This window comes from Staurois parvus, unplaced genomic scaffold (assembly GCF_062004578.1).
Source record: "Staurois parvus isolate SC_StPar_1 unplaced genomic scaffold, SC_StPar_1.0 ptg001681l, whole genome shotgun sequence".
NCBI lineage: Eukaryota > Metazoa > Chordata > Amphibia > Anura > Ranidae > Staurois > Staurois parvus.
In genome coordinates, this window is record NW_028319477.1 from 50,818 (window position 1) to 76,969 (window position 26,152).

At 49.6% G+C, this 26,152-nt stretch overlaps 1 protein-coding gene across 1 annotated transcript in view; it reads right to left on the minus strand.

Moving 5' to 3' along the window:
• Positions 1–26,152, minus strand: part of LOC149434768 (stereocilin-like) — a 50,557-nt gene that overhangs the window by 19,003 nt on the left and 5,402 nt on the right. Inside the window, exons 3-6 of the mRNA XM_089663410.1 lie at positions 23,904–23,994; positions 18,215–18,377; positions 13,274–13,443; positions 6,968–7,123 (exon numbers count right to left, since the gene is read on the minus strand). Of these exons, the coding sequence (XP_089519536.1) occupies positions 6,968–7,123; positions 13,274–13,443; positions 18,215–18,377; positions 23,904–23,994 (580 nt within the window). The remainder of the gene's footprint in view (positions 1–6,967; positions 7,124–13,273; positions 13,444–18,214; positions 18,378–23,903; positions 23,995–26,152) is intronic.

The window sequence follows — 26,152 nt, forward strand, 5'->3', positions numbered from 1 at the left end:
TTCCAGATAGCTAAAAAGATCAATGGTGTCATTGGGAACTTATCTGAGAGGCAGAAATTGCTAATTTCTGAAGGAACTTCTAGCAACCTCTGGGCATGCGTCACACCGGAAGCTACGTCACCACGCTGTACCGTCACGTTTGAAATCTGACTGAAAGTCAATCTAAATATGACATTTTCTACATAAAGGGGAGGCTAATACCACTGAAAGATAACAAAGTGTGTATTTTATTATGAAGGTATAGGCTGCTGACAAGCACTGGGTAGTGTAAAAGATAGTCACAGAAGGGATAGGGGAACCCGTCAAAATTTTTCTATGGAGTTCTGGGATTTGTAGTTCTGCCCCTGCCAATTAGGATGTGACAAAGGGATGAAAGATGACATATCTGTCCATATTACTTTTACTTCTTACAGCAGATTATATGCCTTGTTGCTTCCAGGTACAAATGGCAGCCCTGCCGTAAACTCCAGCTTTCAGGCTAAAAAACAGAGTTCAGTTTTTGTTAGGAATAGATCTCAAAATGCTGATTTCTTTGTAAGGTATTTTGGATGCCAAAGGGAAACTATAATGGTTTTTGGCTCAGTGTCAGGACTGGGATCTGAACCTACAACCTGTGCTGTGCCTGGCACTGGCTCTTCTTGCTGAGCCACCTGAGATGCTGGACAATTTGCTGTCTGTTCCCTTGGACAATCTCTTGTTTCTGGTGAATGTTGAACTTTTTGCTCCTCCGATGAACTGCCTAATTTAACCCCTTGCCTACCAGGCACTTTCACCCCCTTCCCGCCCAGGCCAACTTTCAGCGCTGTTGCACTTTGAATGACAATTGCACTGTCATGCAACACTGTACCCATATGAAATGTTTATATTTTTTTTCACACAAATAGAGCTTTCTTTTGGTGGTATTTAATTGCCACCGGGGGTAGGGGGGGGGATTTATTGCACTATAAACAAAAAAAGAGCAAAAAATTGGGGAAAAAAAAGGTTTTCTTTATTTCTATTATAAAATTTTGCAAACATGTAATTTTTCTCCTTCACTGATGTGCGTTGATGAGGCTGCACTGATAGGCATCACTGATGGGCTCTGATGTGGTGGCACTGATAGGCACTGATAGGCAGCACTGATGAGGTGGCACCGATGATGCTGCATGATATGGAGCAATTGATGGGCATTGATAGGCAGCACTGATGGGGGACACTGACTGGCGGCACTGCTGGGCGCTGATCATCAGGGCACTGATCAGTGCCTTGATGATCAGTGCGGATGTCCTCTGTGACATTTGCCGGTTATTTTTGCCGGTTAATTATCAGCAGTACTTTCCTCAGGAAAGTGCTGCCGATAACCAGCAACTGTATTTACTTGGTGATCTGCTGTGTCTTTGAAAAGGTCGCAGTGACTGGTCTTTTACATCATCAAGTGATCAGTTGTGTCTGTAGGACAGAGCGATCATAGACAGCACCGGGTGCGCGTTCCGGGAGGACGCCATATTACAACCTCCAGAGGCGTAGCTAGGATATTTTGCACCCGGGGACGAACTATAAAATTGGTGCCCCAGCCCCCCTCCCCGTTTAATCACATCAGTGACACCAATGATGGGGCACTATTCCTCCCACTGACACCAATGATGGGGCACTATTCCTCCCACTGACACCAATGATGGGGCACTAATCCTCCCACTGACACCAATGATGGGGCACTATTCCTCCCACTGACACCAATGATGGGGCACTATTCCTCCCACTGACACCAATGATGGGGCACTAATCCTCCCACTGACACCAATGATGGGACACTATTCCTCCCACTGATACCAATGATGGGGCACTATTTCTCCCACTGACACCAATGATGGGGCACTATTCCTCCCACTGATACCAATGATGGGGCACTATTCCTCCCACTGACACCAATGATGGGACACTATTCCTCCCACTGATACCAATGATGGGACACTATTCCTCCCACTGATACCAATGATGGGACACTATTCCTCCCACTGACACCAATGATGGGACACTATTCCTCCCACTGATACCAATGATGGGACACTATTCCTCCCACTGATACCAATGATGGGACACTATTCCTCCCACTGACACCAATGATGGGGCACTATTCCTCCCACAGACACCAATGATGGGGCACTATTCCTCCCACTGATACCAATGATGGGGCACTATTCCTCCCACTGACACCAATGATGGGGCACTATTCCTCCCACTGACACCAATGATGGGGCACTATTCCTCCCACTGACACCAATGATGGGGCACTATTCCTCCCACTGACACCAATGACACTTACCTTGCTGACCCCTGCTCCCGCCTAGGCTCCTTCCCTCTCCCATCCACAGCCAGCATACCTGGTTGCAGCAGCACCATCTGCACAGCACACTTACCGGTCAGCTGTCTTCTTCACTTGCTCCGACCGCTCCCTCACTCGATCTTCGCGCTGCCGCTCCTCCTCTCCAAGCTCCGCCACCTTGCAGGTGATTGGCCGCCTGTGTGCCTTTCCTGAGCTACAGTTCTGGCGCCCAATCACCGGTGAGGAGGCGGAGCTTGCAGAGGGAGGTACAAGCTGCAATAGACTGTCCAGTGATCCCGAGGGCATGGCCAGATGACAGGGGCGGCATGTCATCCCGCCCACACATCGCGTCCAGGGAAAAGAAGACACCGGACCTGCGGACCTCTCTACCCCTCCTTCAGCAGTGCCTCCTGGACTGGATTGTCGTGGGACTGGGCCCGGAGCCATGTAGGACACAGCAGCCCGCTGTGTCCCTTCCGTCGGAAGGGGGGGCGGCGGCAAACACCTTGCTTGCCTTGCGGCAAATACGCCCCTGGTTGTAAGCCTCATTTTGGCGCCCCTGTACCTTGGCACCTGGGTACATATGTACCCCCCTGCCCCCCCTAGCTACGCCTCTGACACCCTCCCAGATCTGGACAACTGCACTGTAGCCCTCTTTCAGCTATAGCGCGGTTGTGGAGTGGTTAAGCCATGTCTCTGCACTTCCTGATTGCCAGATTATTGTGCTCTTTCCAGCCGCCATCTTGCACCTTTGCACACCTGCAGTTGTCCCTATCTCCACTACCGCTCATTATTGACCTTTTGGCTTGTTCCTCAACTATGCTTCCAATTGATCCCAACCTGCAACCACTTGTTACCAACCTTTGGCTTGCTTACTGGCTACCCTTTTGCTTGATCCCTACCTGCCATATCTGCTCCTGGACCCCGGCTTGCTCACCTCCTGGTGGGGAGATCCCGAGAAATGTGACCTGGTACTAACATACAGCAAAACCCATCCCCACCATAAGGAGTTCTGTTGAATGACAGTTAGTGCTTAGACCTCGCACCTCCGCACCTCCGCACTATATGCCAGGGTGACTTGTGTACTTATCCAGATGGCTGGTGGGAGCATCTCTACTGCTATAGTTACTGGACTCCAAGCCTGACCCCTAACTGTGACAGTCAGTTATAGTGCCTTGAAAAAATATTCCTACCCCTTGAAATGTCCCCCATGTTGTCATGTTACAATGTATCCCCCCCCCATGTTGTCATGTTACAATGTATCCCCCCCCCATGTTGTCATGTTACAATGTATTTTTATTGGGATTGGATGTGACAGAACAACACAAAGCCGCACATAATTGTGCAGTGGAAGGAAAATGAGAAATGGTTTCCAACATTTGTGAGCAATAAATCTGTGAAAAGTGTGGCGACATTTGTATTCGGCCCCCCGGAGTCAATACTTTGTAGGACCCCCTTTGGCTGCAATTCCAGCTGCAAGTCTTTTTGGGGATGTCTCTTTGCACATCTAGAGAGGGACATTTCTGCCCGTTCTTCTTTGCAGAATCCCTCAAGCTCTGTCAGATTGGATGGAGAGCATCTGGGAACAGCAATTTTCAAGTCTTGCCACAGATTCTCCATTGGATTTGGGTCTGGACTGTGACTGGGCCATTCTAACACATGAAGATGCTTTGATCGGAACCATTCCATTGTAGCTCTGGCTGGATGTTTCGGGTCGTTGTCCTGCTGGAAGGTGTACCTCCACCCCAGTCTCAAGTCTTTTGCAGACAATCTCTTCTAAGATTGCCCTGTATTTGGCTCCATCCATCTTCCCATCAACTCTGACCAGCTTCCTCATACCTGTTGAAGAAAAGCATCCCCACCGCATGATGCTGCCACCACCATGTTTCACGGTGGGGATGGTGTGTTCAGGGTGATGTGCAGTGTTAGTTTTCCCCCACACATAGCATTTTGCTTTTAGGCCAAAAAGTCCCATTTTGGTCTCCTCTGACCAGAGCCCCTTCTTCCACATGTTTGCTGTGTCCCCCACATGGCTTCTCACAAACTGCAAACAGGACTTCTTATGGCTTTCTTGCAACAATGGCTTCCTTCTTGTCACTCTTCCATAAAGGCCAGATTTGTGGGGTGCACGACTAATAGTTGTCCTGTGGACAGATTCTCCCCCCTGAGCTGTGGATCTCTGCAGCTCCTCCACAGTTCCCATGGGCCTCTTGGCTGCTACTCTGATGAATGCTCTCCTTGCCCAGCCTGTCAGTTTAGGTGGTCAGCCATGTCTTGGTAGGTGTGCAGTTGTGCCGTACTCTTTCCATTTTCGGATGATGGATTGAACAGTGCTCCGTGAGATGGTCAAAGCTTGGGAGATTTTTTTTATAACCTAACCCTGCTTTACACTTCTCCACAACTTTATCCCTGACCTGTCTGGTGTGTCCCTTGGCCTTCATGATGCTGTTTGTTCACTAATGTTCACTAACAAACCTCTGAGGGCTTCACAGAAAAGCTGGATTTATCCTGAGATCACATAACACACAGGGGGACTCTGTTTACTAATTAGGTGACTTCTGAAGGCAATTGGTTCCACTAGATTTTAGTTAGGGGTATTAGAGTAAAGGGGGCTGAATACAAATGCACGCCACATGTTTCACAGATTTATTGATCACAAATGTTGAAAACCATTTCTCATTTTCCTTCCACTTCACAATTATGTGCCACTTTGTGTCGGTCTATCACATCAAACCCCAATAAAATACATTGACTGTTTGTTTCATGACAACATGTGGAGAATTTCAAGGGGTAAGGAAACTTTTTCAAGGCACTGTATAAAATCGTTATTTTTAATAAGTATTTAACACAAGGAGCACCCATGATGCTGGTATTACAGAACAGCGCAGGTTTTACAGAAACTTTCTGATTGAAAGGCCATATCGTTCCATAAGGAAATAAAAGGAAAGGAAAGGAGAAAGGAAGGGAAAAAAGGAAGGGAAAAAGGAGAAGGGGAAAGGGAAAATAGAAAAGGGGAAGGGGGAAAGGGAAAAGGGGAAAGGGGAAAAAGGGAAAGGGAAAAAGGGAAAGGGAAAAGGGAAAGGGAAAAGGGAAAAGGGGAAAGGGAAAAGGGGAAATAGAAAGGGGGAAGGGGGAAAGGGGAAGGGGGAAAGGGGAAAGGGAAAAGGGGAAAGGGAAAAGGGGAAAGAAGGAAAAGGGAAAGGGGAAAAGGAAATGGGGAAAAGGAAAGGGGAAAAGGGAAAGGGAAAAGGGAAAGGGGAAAGGGGAAGGGGAAAAGGAAAGGGAAAAGGGGAAGGGGAAAGGGGAAAAGGAAAGGGGAAAAGGAAAGGGGAAAGAGGAAAAGGAAAGGGGAAAAGGAAAGGGGAAAAGGAAAGGGGAAAGGGAAAATAGAAAAGGGGAAGGGGGAAAGGGAAAAGGGGAAAGGGGAAAAGGGGAAAGGGGAAAAGGGGAAAAAGGGAAAGAGAAAAAGGGAAAGGGAAAAAGGGAAAGGGAAAAGGGAAAAGGGGAAATAGAAAGGGGGAAGGGGGAAAGGGGAAGGGGGAAAGTGAAAAGGGGAAAGGGAAAAGGGGAAAGAAGGAAAAGGGAAAGGGGAAAAGGAAATGGGGAAAAGGAAAGGGGAAAAGGGAAAGGGAAAGGGGAAGGGGGAAGGGGGAAGGGGAAAAGGAAAGGGGAAAGGGAAAGGGGAAAAGGGGAAAGGGAAAAGGAAAGGGGAAAAGGAAAGGGGAAAAGGAAAGGGGAAAAGGAAAGGGGAAAGGAAAGGAGAGTAATTCCTCTGACTCATTCAGTTGTGTGAGAAAATATTCTCTTTTGGTATTGAGCTCTGTAAACATAAAGTTTTCTCCAACAGAGCAGAACTTCAACCCAACACAATTAGGGTTCCACTGCCATCTTTGAATATCCCATGCATGTGCAGATATGCTTCAAGTCTCTGTCTGGTCTTTGGAACCTGGCAGAGACATGTGTCATATCTGTTACCACAACATTGGTACCTGTGCCCTAGGTCTCTGCTGGGTCCTAAAGACCCGTGGCACATTTTCACACACTTGGAGTCCTGTGGCACATGTGCACCCATCAGTAAAACTGTCCCCTGGAATATGTGACATTACTATCTCAGGAGGCAGTGGTGATGATGGGGTGGGTGGGGGGTGCTATGTCACTGCCGCTTGGATGAGAAAGCATTAAAAACTCTTTCATAAAAAAAAAAATAATAATAAATATATATATATATATATATAAACCAATTGTGGAACAGGGAGGGGTGAGGAGCCAGGAGCAAAAAAAACAATTTTAATGGGTGAAGCTCTGCTTTAAGAAGACATGCAAACATGTGCAAAAGAGCCTAGAGCTCCACCTGCTGGCTGGAAATAAAGATTACATATTTAAATGTAACACTGTAAGTGTCTGACCAAAATTTTTTTTTTTTTTAAATGGTATTTTTTTTAGCTGTTAAAATAACACATAAACTTTACATACAAGATCACCTTTTACAACAACCTTCAGCTCTATGTCTGTCTGTCCAGAATTGAATGTAAAAGTATACATAGTAGTTTGAACCATTTGCAGGAAGGGATGCCTCCCCAGAATCTCAGGGCCCTGTGCCTCTGACATAGAAAACATCGTGGAAGTAAATTCTGATATGTTTTGCCATATTTTGGATGGAATTACCTGGTTCACAGTCCATTCTTTCTGTTTACCGAAAACTTCCATCACTTGCCAATCTTTCAGGGAAATCTGTCGTAACTGATTCTCGCTAAACTGAGTTGCCAAGCGGCCCAGGCGCATAAGGACGAGATTTGAGAGACTGGATGAGGGGCCCGCTATCTAGGAAAAATAAGAAATATTTAGTTTTATGTAAACTTCAAAACATGTATTTAAAAAGCAAAGAAGGGAACAAAAAGTGAAGTAACCTAACCACTTATCAACAGGGCCGCCATCGGGGGGAGGGACAGCCCATACACATGTAGGGTACCCAGGGCTGTCTTTAATGTGGGGCAAAAAGGGCAGCTTCCCCAGGCCCAGTCATTTTTGTGGGGCCCAAAGCAGCTGCCCTGTGAGCCCACGCTGCCCGCATAGTTGCCATGATTTTTATTAAGCTGTCCTGAGACGGATGTGTCCCATGCTGAGGGAGATAAGAGCTGCAGGTACAGAACAGCCCTGTCTGCTCTCTATTTCAGCTGTTGCACCTTCCCCACCACTCTCTCCTGGCCCTCTCCAACATCTTCCCATCACCACCGCCACAATTCTCCACCCCCGCAGCAATCTGTCCAATCGTGGGCATGTAGTGTGCCATCCAGACCCCCCCAATAGGCTCCAGCAGAGTGAGAGATTTGCAGCAGGAAGTTTGAATATGGAAGTGGGATCGATCGAAGCTCTGTGTCCGGAGAGAGCGAGGTGGGCCCCAGGAGGGACCGTACATTGAGGTATATCACCTGGATCAGGGCTGTACTGAGAGCACAGGAGGAATAGAAGAACTACAGAGGGAGGACACTGCGAGGGAGGACCAACATAACAGGGAGATGTGACTGGAGGAGGATGACATGGGATGGGGAAGTAGGACATGGGATGGAGGAGGAGGAGGACATGGGATGGAGGAGGACATGGGATGGTGGAGGAGGAGGACATGGGATGGAGGAGGAGGAAGACATAGGATGAAGGAGGAGGAGGACATGGGATGGAGGAGGAGGAGGAGGACATGGGATGGAGGAGGAGGAGGAGGACATGGGATGAAGGAGGAGGAGGACATGGAATGGAGGAGGACATGAAATGGAGAAGGAAGAGAACATGGAATGGAGAAGGACATGTGATGGGGAAGGTCTGAGAAGAGGAGGACATTTGATAGAGGAGATGAGACTGAAAGAGGAGGACGTGGGATAGGGGAGATGAAAACGGAAGAGAAAGACATGGGGTGGGGGGATTGGACTGGAAGAGGAGAACATGGGATGGGGGGATGGGACTGGAGGAGAACATGGGATGGGGGGATGGGACTGGAGGAGGAGAACATGGGACGGAGGAGGACATTGGGGACATGGGATGGAGGAGGAGGACAAAGTATGGAGGAGATGGGAGTGGGGAGGAGGAGGCCACGGGATGGAAGAGATGGGACTGGAGGAGGACATGGGAAGGAGGAGATGGGACTGGATGAGGAGGACATGGGATGGAGGAGATGGGACAGGAGGAGGGGGACATGGAATGAGGGAGATGGGACAGGAGGAAGAGGACATGCCCAGATTTGGTTGAGATACATTGATGATGTCTTCCTTATATGGAGAGGAACATCAGAGGAATTAAAACTGTTCATGGAGGAGTTAAATCAAAACTCCTTCAATATTGGACTCACATATGTGTTTGATGAGAGGTGTATTTCCTTTCTTGACCTGGAAATTAGACTTGAGGACAAGAGACTCCTTACAAAAACGTTTAGAAAACCAACTGCAGCTAATACCTTATTAGAGGCTAGAAGTTATCATCCACGTTCACTGATTTCAGGAATTCCGGTAGGACAGTTCCTGAGATGTCGGAGAAACTGTTCAAATATTAATGACTTTAGGATGGAAGCGCAGGACCTCTATAAAAGGTTTAGAGAACGGGGATATTCTCATTCCCAAATTAGAAAAGCTCGGAGACGGGCATATCAAACCAACCGGAAGAGCTTATTGTCCCCAAAAAAGGATGAAAAGGTTAAAGTAAGTGAACAACCTGTTAGAATGATAACTCAATTTGGAGCCCAATGGCAGGCTGTGAAACAAATGTTAGAAAAGCATTGGAAGATTCTAACCCAATGCCCCAAATTGAGCAAAATTGTAGGTGAGCGCCCCCAAATGGTAGCAAGAAGAGCACCAAATCTTGGTGACCTCCTTATCCACTGACTATCAACCGTTAAAGCAAACAACATGGCTGAAATCACGTACTAAAGGGATGTATAAATGTGGAAAATGTCAGATTTGTAAATTTGTGGATCGTACAGATTCTTTCTGTGATTCAAAAAATAGCACTCACTATAAAATTCAAAGTCTTATAAATTGCTCTACAGTAAGAGTATTATATAGAATGACTTGCCCTTGTAAAAAGATGTATATTGGTAAGACTAAAAGACAACTTAAAGTACGAATGGGTGAACACTTTAGAGATATCAGATCCAATGACCCTGAGAGTAATTTAGCTCAACACTATGCTAAGCATCATGGAGGTAAATTGGATGGTACAAAAGTGAAAGGCTTCTATGCATTGCATTTTCCCCAAAGGAGAGGTGATTTTGATAAAGAATTATTAAGAAAGGAAAAATATTGGATATATAAACTTGATACATTATACCCAAAGGGGTTAAATGTAGAGTGTGATCTCCAGGTATTTCTGGATAAATAGCTTTACACTGCATTTTTTCTATTTAATATTGCCAGTTTATGGTGAACCTGTGGTAATTCTCTATTTCCATTAAATGTTAAAATAACATATTAATGTAACATGATAAGCCCCTTTTTTTCTGTGGAGGTGTTCAACTGTCTGCTGGCTTAAATTTGAATTTAAATTTAAATACGATAAAAGATCAGCTATCGAGCTAATTAGCCTCCTTTCTATTGAAAATAAGTGTATGCTAATAAATGGTTATCGTGATTTCCAGGTATCTTTGGTGAAATAGCCCTATTTAGGGATTTCCTAATTAACATCACCATCTTCTGGTGGTTTTGTGGTAATTATTATTATGATCTTTAGATATCTTTAGTTAAATAGCCATATCTAGGGATTTCCTTATTAATATCGCCATCTTCTGGTGAGTTTGTGGTCATTTTTAATCTCCTTCAATACCAATAGAATTGTTAAGCCTTTCCTCTCTTTGATATATCCAGTAGCCTGTTCTTTTATATTTAAGTAATGACCAGTTGCTGTGCTAGTAATTAGCCCCTTTGTTCCCATTGAGAATAGCTGCAAGGTAATAATTTGCATAAGTGGGTGGGTTCAAACCCACTATAAATAGGAAGCTGGAATGCAGGAGTCTCATTGGTCCTGACGAAGCTGAGTGAGATACGCCCTTCGGCGAAACGCGTTGACCTCATATGTCAGACACGTCACTTCCGGTCATGCGCATTGGCGATATGCACGCCAACCAACGAGGAGGCAGCCATTTTCACATGCCATGAGTCATGCAAAAGCTGTACAGGCGCCATGGAGAAGTTGGAACTCGCGAAATGTCGGCTGATGTAAGCGGCAGTTCCCTGGATCAACATGACAGTACTCATGAAGGCTATTTTCTATTTCTACTACTCTCTGCAGAGGTGGTGAGTGGATTGTTGCAGGACTAACGAGAAAGGCTCCTTGCGATTTATATTATATATACAATAGAGTGAGAGCTCTCAAAGTGACTATTCTTATATCGTTTGTCTTATTACAGGATGGGGACATTATGGTGCTTTATATAGAAACAAGGCATACTACATGTATTGCAACAGGCGGAAGATCTACTGGGCCTCATCTTGTTTTAAATATCAAAGTGGTTTGTAGTCCACATGTCGTGGTGAAGAAACCATACACAGCAGACCTCTGCTAATTGCATCTATTTCTCCATCAAGACAACTACAGGGACTCTTTCACCTATAAGAATCCTTGCAAATATTCACGTTTATTTCGGATAAATGGGCCCCAACCACTTGTGCCTTCGTAGGGTTGTACTGCATATATCCTATACTATATTATTGGGGTTATTTCCCCATTTCCAGTCCATGTTTTACCCATATTGCCTTATATAGGCTTAGGGTTATGCTTCTCTCCAGATGGCAACTGTATTTGTCTTTTTTGCTTGCATGTGATTATATACCTATGGTATCATTTTTGGAAAATCTCCTTCAGGGAGTATAACCTAAATGGTAACAATATATGCTCTTATATCTATAGCATGTGATATTATATACCTACGGTATAATTTTTTGAATACACCTCCTACAGGGAGTGTAACCAATGTGCAGTGCTGCAAATGCTTTAGACTCTGGTGGTCATAGCCATTGCAGCACATTTATCCAGACCGGTCTTGGTGTGATTTTATTGTTTTAGGTCTGTGTGTATTGTCTCATACTGGGGTGATGGTAAACCAGGGCGATTGCCCGATTGTCAATCATTTAAGTGTAATAAAGCATCATTTTTGGAAATTTTTCTGAGTAGCGCATTCTGTTCATAATGTAGCCGCTTTCCTGTGAATCTCTTTTCACGAATCCCTTTTTTGGTCTGCATGTTTTTTGGCTACTGGATGGAAGCCATATATTGGGTGATACAGTAATTTATATTTAAACCTCTTAAAATTTATTTTTTACTAACTGGAAGAGGACATAGAAGCCTGACTTTTTTTTAATGTTTTTGGGAGACTGCATGTGATCAGCACAGGGCCAATCAACGCTGTCCAGGCAGAGGGTTAGGGGTTATGCAGCCTCATAGGACAATCAGGGGAGAATGAAAGCTCCTTTTACAAGCTTTAAACCAGTGCTCTGCTGGACCCTGATTTAAGTCACAAGACTGCTATATACTGCTGATGAGAAAAGGGATTTAGCAGTTTACGTTTAGTAAAATATTTGCATTTCCATGTTCTGTGAGAGACTGGATATAGTGAATGCGGGGTCCGGGGAGAGTGGATATAGTGAATGCGGGGTCCGGGGAGAGTGGATATAGTGAATGCGGGGTCCGGGGAGAGTGGATATAGAGAATGCGGGGTGCGGGGAGAGCGGATATAGTGAATGCGGGGTCCGGGGAGAGCGGATATAGTGAATGCGGGGTCCGGGGAGAGCGGATATGGTGAATGCGGGGTCTGGGGAGAGCGGATATAGTGAATGTGGGGTCCGGGGAGACCTGATATAGTGAATGCGGGGTCCAGGGAGAGCGGATATAGTGAATGCGGGGTCCGGGGAGAGCGGATATAGTGAATGCGGGGTCCGTGGAGAGCGGATATAGTGAATTCGGGGTCTGGGGAGAGCGGATATAGTGAATGCGGGGTCCGGGGAGAGCGGATATAGTGAATGCGGGGTTCGGGGAGAGAGCGAATATAGTGACTGCGGGGTCTGGGGAGAGCAGATATAGTAAATGTGGGGTCCGGCGAGACCTGATATAGTGAACGCGGGGTCCGGGGAGAGCGGATATAGTGAATGTGGGGTCCGGGGAGAGCGGATATAGTGAATGCGGGGTCCGGGGAGAGCGGATATAGTGAATGCAGGGTCCGGGGAGAGGAGATATAGTGAATGCGGGGTCCGGGGGGAGCGGATATAGTGAATGCGGGGTCCAGGGAGAGCGGATATAGTGAATGCAGGGTCCGGGGAGAGAGGATATAGTGAATGCGGGGTCCGGGGAGAGCAGATATAGTGAATGCAGGTTCTGGGGAGAGCGGATATAGTGAATGCAGGGTCCGGGGAGACCGGATATAGTGAATGCGGGGTCCGGAGAGAGCAGATATAGTGAATGCGGGGTCCGGGGAGAGCGGATATAGTGAATGCGGGGTCCGGGGAGAGCAGATATAGTGAATGCGGGGTCCGGGGAGAGCGGATATAGTGAATGCAGGTTCTGGGGAGAGCAGATATAGTGAATGCAGGTTCTGGGGAGAGCAGATATAGTGAATGCAGGTTCTGGGGAGAGCAGATATAGTGAATGCAGGTTCTGGGGAGAGCCTTCCCACTTAGCTGTTACTAGACCCAACTCCAACCTTTGAATGAACCTGGCATATCCACAACGGTACCCCTGCTCGCCTTACACCAGCACCCTCCAGTTCCAGTCCACAGTGTCAGCACCCAGGCTCAACTTCCAGGGGTGCTCAGATGGGAACTGAGCAAGAGGCCACCTTCATCATCTTGGACTCCGCATACCAGTACTTGAGAGCATAATGGGATTCAATCTTTCCAGCATTCGCACACAATGAATGTACACGCAGTTTTGCATTATAAATAGCTCTAAAATTTGTTAAAAAATACACCTCTAAGTATTGGGAACACCTTCATGTGATACCTGTAATACTCTGCCCAGCAGAAGAGCCAGCTCGCTGGTTGGGATAACAAGGTCCTCACCGATGACTTCCAGACAGTCCATGAAATCAGTGGGTGTCATGGCCAGGAGTAGATCCACACCCCATGCAGAGACAATGCTGTCACGAAGAATGTCGCACGTAGGACCACTTGCTGCATGACATTGTTAGAAAAATCATAATTTCTATCAGTCTTAGCAACTTTTATTTACACAGGATAAATACTATTTTTCAGCTTGGTGTAGAGTAGGGACCAGCTTGGGTTTGGTCTATTGGTAGGCCAGAGAGCAGCAGGCGGAAGATTTCCATTGCTGCAGCTGCATGTATAGAAAAGTGTGGGAATGTTTGTGACATCAATGTAGCCGCATGTCATGTTATTTGGTCATTGGCCTTGATCTACTATGGCCTCATCCCAATACTAGGCCAATGTTGTCATAAACATCTCTGCTCCTTCGAGAATGTGTAGCCGGAGGGAAGGGAATCTCCTGCCAGCAGCTTGTTGGCCCAGCAATCTTCAGGGTTCGGGTGAACTTGGGTTTCACAATGAACTCAAACATGAGCTTGTCACTGATGTGAAGACAAAAGTAACTGAATGTGTCAATGAAGATAAGAAATCACTACATATAATGAAAGTAAGGCCCATCGTGCTCATCTCTCTACTGATGCCGGCTTATCTGCCTAGGGAAAGGTACAAAATGGCTACAATAAAACTGGAAAAGGATGAGGCTCTGGGCACCAAGCTTAAGGTGTTATTACACCCCGGACCCCGCATTCACTATATCCGCTCTCCCCGGACCCCGCATTCACTATATCCGCTCTCCCCGGACCCCGCATTCACTATATCCGGTCTCCTCGGACCCCGCATTCACTATATCCGGTCTCCTCGGACCCCGCATTCACTATATCCGCTCTCCCCGGACCCCGTATGCACTATATTCGCTCTCCCTGGACCCACATTCACTATATTCGCTCTCCCCGGACCCCGCATTCACTATATCCGCTCTCCCCAGACCCCGCATTCACTATATCCGCTCTCCCCGGACCCCGCATTCACTATATCCGCTCTCCCCGGACCCCGCATTCACTATATCCGCTCTCCCCGGACCCCGCATTCACTATATCCGCTCTCCCCGGACCCCGCATTCACTATATCCGCTCTCCCCGGACCCCGCATTCACTATATCCGCTCTCCCCGGACCCCGCATTCGCTATATCCGCTCTCCCCGGACCCCGCATTCACTATATCCGCTCTCCCCGGACCCTGCATTCACTATATCCGCTCTCCCCGGACCCAGCATTCACTATATCCGCTCTCCCGGACCCCGCATTCACTATATCTGCTCTACCCGGACCCCGCATTCAATATGTCCGCTCTCCCCGGACTCCGCATCAACTATATCCGCTCTCCCCGGACCCCACATTCACTATATCCGCTCACCCCGGACCCCACATTCACTACAGTATATCCGCTCTCCCCGGACCCCTCATTCACTTTATCCGCTCTCCCCGGACTCTGCATTCACTACAATATATCCGCTCTCCCCGGACCCCGTATTCACTATATCCGCTCTCCCTGGACCCCGCGTTCACTATATCCGCTCTCCCCGGACCCCGCATTCACTATATCCGCTCTCCCCGGACCCCGCATTCACTATATCCGCTCTCCCCGGACCCCGCATTCGCTATATCCGCTCTCCCCGGACCCCGCATTCACTATATCCGCACTCCCCGGACCCTGCATTCACTATATCCGCTCTCCCCGGACCCAGCATTCACTATATCCGCTCTCCCGGACCCCGCATTCACTATATCTGCTCTACCCGGACCCCGCATTCACTATGTCCGCTCTCCCCGGACTCCGCATCAACTATATCCGCTCTCCCCGGACCCCACATTCACTATATCCGCTCACCCCGGACCCCACATTCACTACAGTATATCCGCTCTCCCCGGACCCCGCATTCACTTTATCCGCTCTCCCCGGACTCTGCATTCACTACAATATATCCGCTCTCCCCGGACCCCGTATTCACTATATCCGCTCTCCCCGGACCCCGCGTTCACTATATCCGCTCTCCCCGGACCCCGCATTCACTATATCCGCTCTCCCCGGACCCCGCATTCACTATATCCGCTCTCCCCGGACCCCGCAATCACTATATCCGCTCACCCCGGACCCCACATTCACTACAGTATATCCGCTCTCCCCGGACCCCACATTCGCTATATCCGCTCTCCCCGGACCCCGCATTCACTATATCCGCTCTCCCCGGACCCCGCATTCACTATATCCGCTCTTCACGGACCCTGCATTCACTATATCTGCTCTCCCAGGACCCCGCATTCGCTATATCCGCTCTCCCCGGACCCTACATTCACTATATCCGCTCTCCCCGGACCCCCAATTCACTATATCCGCTCTCCCCGGACCCCGCATTCACTATATCCGCTCTCCCCGGACCCCGTATTCACTATATCCGCTCTTCACGGACCCTGCATTCACTATATCTGCTCTCCCCGGACCCCGCATTCGCTATATCCGCTCTCCCCGGACCCTACATTCACTATATCCGCTCTCCCCGGACCCTGCATTCACTATATCCGCTCTCCCCGGACCCCGCATTCGCTATATCCGCTCTCCCCGGACCCCGCATTCGCTATATCCGCTCTCCCCGGACCCCGCATTCGCTATATCCGCTCTCCCCGGACCCCCCATTCACTATATCCGCTCTCCCCGGACCCTGCATTCACTATATCCGCTCTCCCCGGACCCCGTATTCACTATATCTGCTCTCCCCGGACCCCACATTCTCTACAGTATATCCGCTCTCCCCGGACTCCGCATTCACTATATCCGCTCTCCCCGGACTCCGCATTCACTATATCCGTTCTCCCCGGACCCCGCATTCACTATATCCGCTCTCCCCGGACCCCGCATTCACTATATCCGCTCTCCCCGGACCCTGCATTCACTATATCTGCTCTCCCCGGACCCCGCATTCACTATATCCGCTCTCCCCGGACCCTTCATTTACTACAGTATATCCGCTCTCCCCGGACCCCGCATTCACTATATCCGCTCTCCCCGAACCCCGCATTCCCTATATCCGCTCTCCCCGGACCCCGCATTCACTATATCCGCTCTCCTCGGACCCCGCATTCACTATATCTGCTCTCCCTGGACCCTGCATTCACTATATCCGCTCTCCCCGGACCCCGCATTCACTATATCCGCTCTCCCCAGACCCCGCATTCACTATATCGGCTCTCCCCGGACCCTGCATTCACTATATCCGCTCTCCCCGGACCCCGCATTCACTATATCTGCTCTCCCCGGACCCCGCATTCACTATATCCGCTCTCCCCGGACCCCGCATTCACTATATCTGCTCTCCCTGGACCCCGCATTCACTATATCCGCTCTCCCCGGACCCCGCATTCACTATATCTGCTCTCCCCAGACCCCACATTCACTATATCCGCTCTCCCCGGACCCCGCATTCACTATATCCCCTCTCCCCGGACCCCGCATTCACTATATCTGCTCTCCCTGGATCCCGCATTCACTATATCCGCTCTCCCCGGACCCTGCATTCACTATATCCGCTCTCCCCGGACCCCGCATTCACTATATCTGCTCTCCCTGGACCCCGCATTCACTATATCTGGTCTCCCTGGACCCCGCATTCACTATATCTGGTCTCCCACAGCACACAGTACATGGAAATGCAATTATTTTAGTAAATAGAAACTTCTAAAGAAAATGGATAACGATCTCTTTAGAAAAATGATAGCTGCTTGTCATTGGCTCTTGTACATTCAGGTGGTGACAGGGTCTCTTTAACTAGTTGCAGACTTTGGGCATGCTGCACACACCTATAAAAAAAGGTCATCATTGTACACAGGACATGTGTAGCACGTCCAGTCCTTCCCTCCTTCACTCCCCTCCCAGTAGACAGCAATTCACTTCTTATTAAAAAGGAAGTATGGGGAATACAAACAAAATACATAAAATATACTTGCCTGGATGGCTGCAGCGCTGATCCCAGCTTCAGTTGTCCCCCGTCGTTTCTACCTCGAGAACTAAGCGATCAAACACCACTGATCGCTCAGTTCTACAGCTCTGCTCTGGGCAGAGAGGGGTGACTGTCAGTCACCGGCTCTCTGTTCTGCCCCCCCCAATGGGAGGGCCTGGCTCAGGATGTCAGCGCCATGCTAAGAGGCTGAGCCAGCTGCTAGTCTAGGCATCTGGGTGTTTCCCAACGGTAAAGTCGGGATCTTTGCCAAGCCTGGATCGGCTGAGTGAGGTCGAACGAACTGCACTTCTGTGATCCATAGAACAGCCAAAACAACTTTGTCTATATGACTTTGTTTATAAATACAATTGCTCAGGTGCTACAGAAAGATACAATGTAACATATTGTTACCTTTGTATCAACTTTTGTATCATTCTGTTCATTCATCTGCAGATCGAAGGGATGAATATCCATCTGTGGATGATGTCAGTTAAAGTGGTACTAAAGGTTCAGGCTAGGTTCACATACATGCGGTGCGGTACATCGCATGTGATTCGCACAGGAACCGCACCGCATTCCTATGTAAATCACATGCGAATTCTGTGCGGTGCAAGTTGAGCCATACATTATGCTCCCCAATCCGCAGATCCGATCCATCCTGCGGGGATCGTCGGCTTTCTTTACAACTTACCTTTTCATGGAGCGGGTCAGGTGTCACCCGATGCGGTGCTCACCCCCCAGCACCTGCCTCCTGGAGGTGACGTCATCGGTGTGTGGCTTTCTTTTTCTTGGTGTTGGTTAGGAGGACCGTTTACAGGGGATATTGGAGTCAAGTAGGTGAACTTAGAATGTTAACACTCCTTACAGTACTTTGAGGAACAAGACAAGTCCTTGTATTTTGCTTCTCACCTGAAGTCAGAGATGATTTATTCAGCAACGTCCGCTGGCTCTGCATGCTGTCCTGAGACTCTGTTGCATCCTCTGCCCGTGTACAAGCGTTGCCCAGAGTGGACTTCCTCCATCTATGTTCTTCAGATAAGATCTGTATTACCCATTGGCTGGAGACTGCTGTCTAAAGGGCAAAGAATTGATGTGAAGCCGGGTGGAATTATCAAACAAAATGTGACAAAATAACATATATTTGGAGAAACGATTTTATTTGTCCTTTCTCTTTACACTTCAGTGGGACCTCACTTCCCCGAAGTTTTTTTTCCCTCTTACCTTGTCCACAAAAACATTCTCACCTGCCTAGAGAATCCAGCATTATCTGGTGTCAGCTGAGGCTGCATCCCAGCACTCCAGGTCCTGCACTGCCATCTTCTCATGTGACCTCATCAGGGGGCTGGCTGTCTCTTCCTGGTTGTGCACCTCCATCTTCTCATGAGACCTCATCAGGGGGCTGGCTGTCTCTTCCTGGTTGTGCACCTCCATCTTCTCATGAGACCTCATCAGAGGGCTGGCTGTCTCTTCCTGGTTCTGCACCGCCATCTTCTCATGTGACCTCATCAGGGGGCTGGCTGTCTCTTCCTGGTTCTGCACCGCCATCTTCTCATGTGACCTCATCAGGGGGCTGGCTGTCTCTTCCTGGTTGTGCACCTCCATCTTCTCATGTGACCTCATCAGAAGGCTGGCTGTCTCTTCCTGGTTGTGCACCTCCATCTTCTCATGAGACCTCATCAGAGGGCTGGCTGTCTCTTTCTGGTTGTGCACCTCCAACTTCTCATGTGACCTCATCAGGGGGCTGGCTGTTTCTTCCTGGTTGTGCACCGCCATCTTCTCATGTGACCTCATCAGGGGGCTGGCTGTCTCTTCCTGGTTGTGCACCTCCATCTTCTCATGAGACCTCATCAGGGGGCTGGCTGTCTCTTCCTGGTTGTGCACCGCCATCTTCTCATGTGACCTCATCAGGGGGCTGGCCATCTCTTCCTGGTTGTGCACCGCCATCTTCTCATGTGACCTCATCAGGGGGCTGTCTGTTTCTTCCTGGTTGTGCACCGCCATCTTCTCATGTGACCTAATCAGGGGGCTGGCTGTCTCTTCCTGGTTGTGCACCTCCATCTTCTCATGAGACCTCATCAGAGGGCTGGCTGTCTCTTCCTGGTTGTGCACCTTCAACTTCTCATGTGACCTCATCAGGGGGCTGGCTGTCTCTTCCTGGTTGTGCACCGCCATCTTCTCATGTGACCTCATCAGGGGGCTGGCTGTCACTTCCTGGTTCTTTAGGCCAGCCCCCCCCCCCCCCCCCCCCCCCCGATGATGTGGTGCATATGTAGTGTGGTCGAGATAGCCCTGTGTATGCGCAGCTTGGTGTAGATTGACCCAAAGCCTCCTTGTAGGCTTTTTGGCAGGGCGGGCAGGGCTGGGTGGGGGTGGGGTGGGGGAACGTCATTTTCTGCCCAGGGCAGGTCTGAGTCCTGCATAAAAGCCACTTTTAAAGTACAACTAAAATCTAAACTTTTTTTTTTTTTGAGTTTTGGATAGAGATTCACCCTCTCGGTTTGTCCTGGTGACCATTGTCACCAAAAGTGAAAGAAAATCCCACATTTTGGGTTGTCACCAATAGGGAGGTACTGACAGCCCTCCTGAACGGATCCCAGGCCTCATCAGGTCATCGGGGTCTGTCAGGGGGTACCTCTAGACATCTCACATTCCACAAACTTCCTATGCCCGAGTCCCCCCCTTTCTCTGCTCCTTATCCCTGACTACACCCACCGGCTCATAGCAGGGAGGGGATATATCCAGGACAAGCCAGTTGAATGGAAACTTTAGAGGATTGGCTGTGAGCTGTGAAGAGGGCTTCCAATTACGACACTACAGAAGGAGCAAGGAGAGGGTCAGCATACAACCCCCCCCCCTCCCAGATGAAGCTTCAATCTAAATCCTGAAGACAGGAAGAGCCCCCCCAAAAATGGCAGGGAGCGTTTGTGTGTCAGGGGGATGCAGGGAGTGCAGAATGAGGCATATTGGAAGATGCAGAGGTTGCAGGTTAATGGTGGATATAAAGTGAGGTGCACTAGAGATACACAGGTTGCAGAGCGCAGGTTGGGGAGGGGGTGCAGGGATACAAGGTGCAAGGTACAGAATATTGGGAGATGCAGGTGGTACAGGGTGCATGGTAATGGGGGATTCAGGGGGTATAAAGTAAGGTGTAAGGGGGGATACAGGGGTTGCAGGGTGAATTCTAACAGGGATAGAGGGGGTGCAGAGTGTGGGGTAATGGGGGATGCAGTGTGCGGGGTAATGGGGGATGCAGTGTGCGGGGTAATGGGGGATGCAGTGTGCGGGGTAATGGGGGTGTGAAGGTAATGGGGGTTGCAGGGTAATGGTGGATGCAGCAGCTGCAGACCGTGGGGCAGTTTGAGGCATTATGGATACAAGTAAAGTGGATTCAGATAGAGTATTGGGAGATGCAGGGGGTGTATACAGCTGAGTGATCGGGAATGCAGGAGTGTTTATGTGGGGTGCAGGGGGTGCAGGGTAGAGGGGATAAAGGGTGTGGGGAGTGCAGGGTAATAAGGGATGCAGAGTGCGGGGTAATGGGGGATGCAGAGTGCGGGGTAATGGGGGATGCAGTGTGCGGGGTAATGGGGGATGCAGTGTGCGGGGTAATGGGGGATGCAGAGTTCGGGGTAATGGGGGATGCAGTATGGGGGATAATGGGGGATGCAGAGTGCGGGGTAATTAGGGGATACAGAGCGCGGGGTAATTAGGGGATGCAGAGTGCGGGGCAATTGGGGGATGCAGAGTGCGGGGTAATGGGGGATGCAGAGTGCGGGGTAATGGGGGATGCAGAGTGCGGAGTAATGGGGGATGCAGAGTGCGGGGTAATGGGGGATGCAGAGTACGGGGTAATGGGGGATGCAGTGTGGGGGATAATGGGGGATGCAGAGTGCGGGGTAATTGGGGGATGCAGAGTGCGGGGTAATGGGGGATGCAGGAGCTGCAGATTGTGGGGTAGTTGGGGGCATAAGGGATACAAGTAAAGTGCAGGGGCGGACTGACCATTTGGAAACTCGGGCACTGCTCGAGGGCCTGGGGTCAGTAGGGGGCCCCATGAGATGCCCCTGGTACCTTTAGGGGGCCCCATGAGATGCCCCTGGTACCTTTTTCATAGGCTTTTTTGAGGTTGGGCAAGGACATAGGGGCCCCATGATCCCCTATTGCCCGGGGCCCCATGAGTTGTCAGTCCGCCCCTGGTAAAGTGTAAAGTGGATTTATTGGGAGATGTAGGGGGTGCATACTGCTGAGTGAATGAGAATGCAGGGGTGTTCATGTGGGGTGCAGGGTGTGATGAGTGTATGGTAATGACACAGGGTAGCAGGGCCCCCCAATAGAGGGTATTTGGGGGTGGGGGCTGTCAGGTAGGCTATACAGCACCCCATGATTTCTAATAATGATCTAGTTGTCACCAGAACAGGAATAGAGGGGAAATCTTCCAATGAGGCGCTAGTTCTGATGACTACCAGGGATTCCCACACTTTGAAGGGATTCCTGTTTTGGCTATAGGACAAGAAGTGAAGAGAAATCTCCCCAATAAGACAGAGATGGAAAAAAGTTACACTATCAAAAAAAAACAAAAAACCTGAAGTTTTGCCTTTAGTTCTACTTTAATCTGCCCCCACCCCAAACAAATGTAATATTCATTTGTGGCGGGAGAAAAATTATGTCAATTAAAGAAGAGGGTGAAGGTCCACTTTAAATCCTTCAGCAGAATGAAAATGGATAGGATATTTAAAGTCTGCTAAGTGGAGTATCAAGACTCTCAGCAACTCAAATAAAAGGACTGATTTAAAGTGTTACTAAACCCCGGACCCTGAAATCACTTTATCTGCTTTCTCCGGACCCCGCATTCACTATATCTGCTCTCCCTGGACCCCGCATTCACTAAATCTGTTCCCCCCCAGACCCTGCATTCACTATATCTGCTCTCCCCGGACCCCGCATTCACTATATCTGCTCTCCCCGGACCCTGTATTCACTATATCCGCTCTCCCCGGACCCCGCATTCACTATATCTGCTCTCCCCGGACCCTGTATTCACTATATCCGCTCTCCCTGGACCCTGTATTCACTATATCCGCTCTCCCCGGACCCCGCATTCACTATATCCGCTCTCCCCAGACCCCGCATTCACTATATCCGCTCTCCCCGGACCCCGCATTCACTATATCCGCTCTCCCCGGACCCCGCATTCACTATATCCGCTCTCCCCGGACCCCGCATTCACTATATCCGCTCTCCCCGGACCCCGCATTCACTATATCTGCTCTCCCCGGACCCCGCATTCACTATATCCGCTCTCCCTGGACCCTGCATTCACTATATCCGCTCTCTCTGGACCCTGCATTTACTATATCCGCTCTCCCTGGACCCCGCATTCACTATATTCGCTCTCCCCGGACCCCACATTCACTATATCCGCTCTCCCTGGACCCCACATTCACTATATCCGCTCTCCCCGGACCCCGCATTCACTATATCCGCTCTCCCCGGACCCCGCATTCACTATATCCGCTCTCCCCGGACCCCGCATTCACTATATCCGCTCTCCCTGGACCCCGCATTCACTATATTCGCTCTCCCCGGACCCCACATTCACTATCTCCGCTCTCCCCGGACCCCGCATTCACTATATTCGCTCTCCCCGGACCCCGCATTCACTATATCTGCTCTCCCCGGACCCCGCATTCACTATATCCGCTCTCCCTGGACCCCGCATTCACTATATCTGCTCTCCCCGGACCCCGCATTCACTATATCCGCTCTCCCCGGACCCCGCATTCACTATATCCGCTCTCCCCGGACCCCACATTCACTATATCCGCTCTCCCCGGACCCCACATTCACTATCTCCGCTCTCCCCGGACCCCGCATTCACTATATCCGCTCTCCCTGGACCCCGCATTCACTATATCTGCTCTCCCCGGACCCCGCATTCACTATATCCGCTCTCCCTGGACCCCGCATTCACTATATCTGCTCTCCCCGGACCCCGCATTCACTATATCCGCTCTCCCCGGACCCCGCATTCACTATATCCGCTCTCCCATAGTACACAGAACATGGAAATGCAATTATTTTAGTAAATATAAACTACTAAATACCTTTTCCCATCAGCAGTATAGAGCAGTCTTGTGACTTCTATCAGCGTCCGGCCGAGCACCGGTTAAAGCTTGTAGGTGGAGTTTTCACTCTGCTCTGACTGTCCTCTGACGCTGCATAACTCATGACCTCTGAACAGTGCTGATTGGTTCTCTGCTGATCACATGCACCCTCCCAAGGAAAAAAAAAAACTCTCTAGCGATACCCACCAAACTGAGCCTGTGCAGCTTGCCCCCAAGGCTCTGTGCTATGAGCAGTTGGACTGGGCACAGTAGAAGGGGAGGATCATAGAAGACAGGATCAAACAGCCTTTTTTACCCAATGCAGAGGATTAACCCCTTAGGTTCCACAGTGAACAAGCGTGCATTGCTGCATCTACAGACTGATTCTACTGTTGTGGGTTTAGTAACACTTTGAGGGTTCCCACAATAAGTATAGTGCAGGCGTGGCACAGAAAAGCAAATAGAAGAATACATAAAGTAAATGGTGTACTTACTGTGCTGAGGGACTGCAGAGTGCTGACTGGCAGTAAAGGGACCAGTCTATCCAATCGCTCCAGTAATGAGGAGGTCCACAATGTTGGAGACCTGAATACAAAGCTAGAGTTGATCAGTCGCCGCGGTACAACCAGCACAATCATTCCTCTAGAAGCACCGCGCCCAGGATCTGCCTAAAGCCAACCTTCGGGCAAACACAAATACACCATTGAAATACATACCAATTAATTGTTTTATTTGCCAAAGCCTTTGTCATTTTCTTGGGGAAGTGCTGCGATTTGGGGGAACCAGCCAGACAGCACCATCAAATCCCGAACCTCTACGCAGCACATACGTAATGCAGCTTGGTTTTGGACCCACCTCTACTGATTTCACCGCAGCAGATTGAGATCTAACCAGGGGCGGACTGACAACCCATGGGGCCCCCGGGCAATAGGGGATCATGGGGCCCCTGTGTCCTTGCCCAAACTCAAAAAAGACTATGAAAAAGGTACCAGGGGCATCTCATGGGGCCCCCTACTGACCCCAGGCAGTACCCGAGTTTCCAAATGGTCAGTCTGCCCCTGCACCCAACTCTTCATTGGTGGAGAACTTGTATCCATTGGAGGTTTTCAGATATCTACCTTCTAACCCTCCCTGCCCACATCTGATTCCCCCAGCTGCCTGGGGCCCCCTGCTGGCCGGGGCCCCATACAGGAGGACTGGTGGTACCCCCTTATCCACGGCCCTGGCTACAGCCATGCTGCAAGTGTAAAGGCAGGGGCGGACTCTGAAGAGGATCTTGATGTGGGACCCTGATATAGAGGGGACACTGGTGGAGGACCCTAAAGAAAGAAGTGACTCTGATGTGGATTCGAATATAGGGAGGACTCTGATTTTGTTGTAAGGGGGACTCTGATGGGGACAGTGATGTAAGGGGCGACTCTGATATATGGAAGACTCTGATGTAAGGGGGAACTCTGATGGGGACCCTGATGTAAGGGTGAATTCTGATGGGGACCCTGATGTAAGGGAGGATTCTGATGGGGACCTTGATGTAGGGGAGGATTCTAATGGGGACCCTGATGTAAGGGAGGATTCTGATGGGGAACCTGATGTACGGGAGGATTCTGATGGGGACCCTGATGTAAGGGAGGATTCTGATGGGGACCCTGATGTAAGGGAGGACTCTGATGGGGACCCTGATGTAAGGGAGCACTCTGATGGGGACCCTGATGTAAGGGAGGACTCTGATGGGGACCCTGATGGGGACCCTGATGTAAGGGAGGACTCTGATGGGGACCCCGATGTAAGGGAGGATTCTGATGGGGACCCTGATGTAAGGGAGGATTCTGATGGGGACCCTGATGTAAGGGAGGATTCTGATGGGGACGCTGATGTGGAGAAGGACTCTGATAAGTGTTTAACTCTGATACAGACTCTGATGGGGCTCTGATGAAAAAGGCGCAGGCTGAATATATCTTTTGTAGTTAGCTCAAGTTTATTTGGAACTTCTTTGCTTTGTTTTACTGAAATCCTTTCTCTGCTGGTCTGAATCAGATTAGGTTTTTTAAAAAAAAGCTCCAAATAAAACATATTAATGTATTTATAAACTGTTTTTTTGGCCTGCAAGTATTTGCAATGTATATGATGCGCCCGGGGTCGGGACAAGGGGTGGGGCAGGAGGGGCGACTGCCCTGGGCGCAGCGGTTTACTGTAGGGATGGGGGGCCAGTGAGCTCATTCTGACACGAGGCATTTTGAGAAGTGGATGACTGCCGGGGGCAGAATACCCTAAGCTTGCACACAATGAAGGGGGTGGGGGCGAAGGTTGGCTTCTTTTCCCTGGGTGCTGCATGACCTTGTCCCGGCACCGGATGTCCCCCTCAGTATGGTGACTCCTGATGTTCTCTCCCAGTAGGTTTGGGTTGTGGAAGAATTTCTCAGCAGTTTAGGTTTCAGAAGCCTGATCTTCCATTTGAATCTCTTGGTGTCAGTGCACATGAACAATGACTTGTGAATTTCTACAAGCTGCTGCTCTCTCCATCACTATAGTGACAGGGGGCGGACTGACAACTCATGGGGCCCCCGGGCAATAGGGGATCATGGGGCCCCTGTGTCCTTGCCCAAACTCAAAAAAAGCCTAAGAAAAAGGTACCAGAGGCATCTCATGGGGCCCCCTACTGACCCCGGGCCCTTGGGCAGTGCCCGAGTTTCCAAATGGTCAGTTCGCCCCTGTGTCCTTGCCAACACCCACAAAAGCCTATGAA